This window comes from Hippopotamus amphibius, chromosome 3 (assembly GCF_030028045.1).
Source record: "Hippopotamus amphibius kiboko isolate mHipAmp2 chromosome 3, mHipAmp2.hap2, whole genome shotgun sequence".
Taxonomy (NCBI): domain Eukaryota; kingdom Metazoa; phylum Chordata; class Mammalia; order Artiodactyla; family Hippopotamidae; genus Hippopotamus; species Hippopotamus amphibius.
The window spans coordinates 110,939,385-110,942,136 of NC_080188.1; the positions used below are offsets into that span (position 1 = coordinate 110,939,385).

General features: G+C 34.2%; 1 protein-coding gene across 1 annotated transcript; it reads left to right on the plus strand.

Annotated features, from left to right (window-relative positions):
• Window positions 1-326: 326 nt before the first annotated feature.
• Window positions 327-1,274, plus strand: LOC130850060 (olfactory receptor 8H1-like). Its single transcript, XM_057729390.1, has one exon. The coding sequence runs from the start codon at window positions 327-329 to the stop codon at window positions 1,272-1,274; it is 948 nt and encodes a 315-aa protein (XP_057585373.1).
• Window positions 1,275-2,752: the final 1,478 nt, after the last annotated feature.

Below are 2,752 nucleotides of genomic sequence, written 5' to 3' on the forward strand. Positions count from 1 at the left end.
AATAGTACTACCTATGGTAGAATAATCTCATGGGTATAACATGCATTAATAATGGGAAACATTTAGAAAAGTGTCAGGCATATTTTACTTATCCAATAAATTACATTTTATTATATTATATCCAAAAGTCAATTTATACCTATTTCATATTTGGCAACAAAATTAAGACCTCTCTCTTCATACTCTTACACCGCTCATTATCATAACTTTCTTGACACACTAAACTAACATGAATGTCACATCATTCATAGAAGCACAAAACTTTTTGAAGTAATTGCTGTTAAGTATCAACTTGATTTCTCAACAGTTTAGAGAGTGTGAACACTATGGGTAGAAGGAATATCACACATGTGTCTGATTTCATCCTCATGGGACTGACAGATTCTGAAGAGCTCCAGCTGGTCCTCTTTATACTGTTTCTCCTCATCTACCTAATCACTGTGCTGGGGAATGCAGGCATGATGCTGATCATTCGCCTGGATCTCCAGCTTCACACCCCCATGTATTTTTTCCTCAGTCACCTGTCATTTCTTGACCTCAGTTACTCAACCGTCATCACCCCTAGAACCTTAGAAAACTTACTGATGTCCACCAAGTATATTTCATACCTGAACTGCTTCACCCAGATGTATTTCTTTATCTTCTTGGCTGGCACTGAATGTTCTCTTCTCTCCTCAATGGCCTATGATCGCTATGTAGCTATCTGCAACCCTCTGCATTACCCAGTTGTTGTGTCCACCAGACGCTGCTGCTCCCTTGTCTTGGGATCCTATTTGATTGGCTTCATGGACTCCTCTGTCAATGTGCTTTCCATTAGCAGACTGCATTTCTGTGACTCCAATGTAATCCATCACTTTTTCTGTGACCTGACCCCAGTTTTAACCCTGTCCTGCACTGACACACACAATATGGAAATCATGATATTCATTGTTGCTGGCTCCACCTTAATGGTGTCTCTTTTCATAATATCTGTGTCCTATGTGTCCATCCTGTCTACTATCCTGAAAATTAATTCCACTTCAGGGAAGCAAAAAGCCTTCTCTACTTGTGCCTCCCATCTCCTGGGAGTCACCATCTTTTATGGCACTCTGATTTTTACATACTTAAAACCAAGTAAGTCCTACTCCTTGGGAAAGGATCAAGTGGCTTCTGTTTTTTATACCATTGTCATCCCCATGCTGAATCCACTCATATATAGTCTCAGGAACAAAGAAGTGAAAAATGCTCTCATGAGAGTCATGCAGAAGAGAGAAGTCTCCAAGCATTTAAAATAACAGTGAAGCAAAACTTTTAAGCTCATCTTTTTATTTTTCTTAGCTATAGTGTATTTGCTTGCTCTCTCTCCAGACACAAATTGCTGACTTTTTATGTAGTTATTTAGTTATTTTTTCTGTTGAACAATCCTCTGCTTGACCAAATCTGATCTTGGGTATTTCTTGGAATATGCATTTAGAAATCCATGTTGTAATTGGAAATGCTGAAACATGTCCAGTATATGGTGTAAATATCTATGTTTTTAGGGCAACTCATTTGCAAAATGAAAAATTATAGTTATCACCTTTTAAACTATATCATAGACATTCATAGAATCTTATGATGGAAAAGAGCTCCACTTGGGGAAACATGATAACAGTTTTAGAAATTATTTCATTTACTTTGTGGAGAAGCAGTATAGCAGTGTGATTACCATCACTTGCTTTAGAACCAAGCATTTCAGAATTTCGATTTTAGATCTGCAACCCTTTTAGCTGTGTTACCCTGAAAAGATCATTTAAATTTTAAGCCTTAACTTTCCTAAACTACAGAAAATAAATAATAATTCCTGGTCCCTAAGCTTAGTGTAAAGATTGTATCATATAATGGATGTAAAGTATTTAAGGCAGTAGTAATAAATGCTGGCCATTATCATTAGAACACTCACATTTAATGTATGTTGGCTTTTTTAAAAAGAATATCACTTGTGTTTTATAAATTACTTTTGGTTGTTTTAAAGGACAAATACAGAAACAGATAAGTAAAAAAATCAACACTTCACTATTTTGGATTTAGAGTGGCTTACGCTAACATTGGAGAAAATATGAAAAATATTTAAAAATTTAAGGGAATAGAAATGCCCAAAAAATGAATAACTTTGTATGTTTTCTTCTAGATTAATAGTTATGTATATATGGGAACATATTATATACATGAGCAATATTTCTGCCATTGCCCATGTAATTTTTTGCGGCTTTCTGTGTACACTAACAAGAATAAACTTTGACTATGCCTTTTTCTTTGAAATCTAACATGAGTGTGTTTTTGGTACATGGGAAAAATTTAGACTCTCATTTTGCAATGGTTTGCATTTGAAATATTTGTAAATGCATCAAGTTAAAAATCTGCATGCAGTGATATCTCTTTGGTGGCTATCCAAAAATATTTAAAACCCCTACCTTTGTGTGAACTGTCAACAAGCTGGAGAAAACTGCTTCTTTGTTGAAATTTTGTATTTTTAAAACATCAGTGCCATTCTCCTGATTTCTGTAGATTTGTTATGATCATTAAAAATAAATTTTTGAATTAAATTCTTGACTCATTTGTTTTAAATTTTTTAACATAGACAAGTTGTGCACCTACAAATTTATAATGTAGCTACAAAAATACAGATGTAGCAATCCATAAACTTTAATCACATAGAGTGCAAAAATTTATTTTCTTTTAAAATCCTTCTAGAACGTGATCTTCAATTGCAATTTTAATTTTCTCTGCTATT

Bases quoted from the DNA above. Each gene is read 5' to 3' on its own strand.
- LOC130850060 (XM_057729390.1), top strand. From the start codon at position 327: ATGGGTAGAAGGAATATCACACATGTGTCTGATTTCATCCTCATGGGA.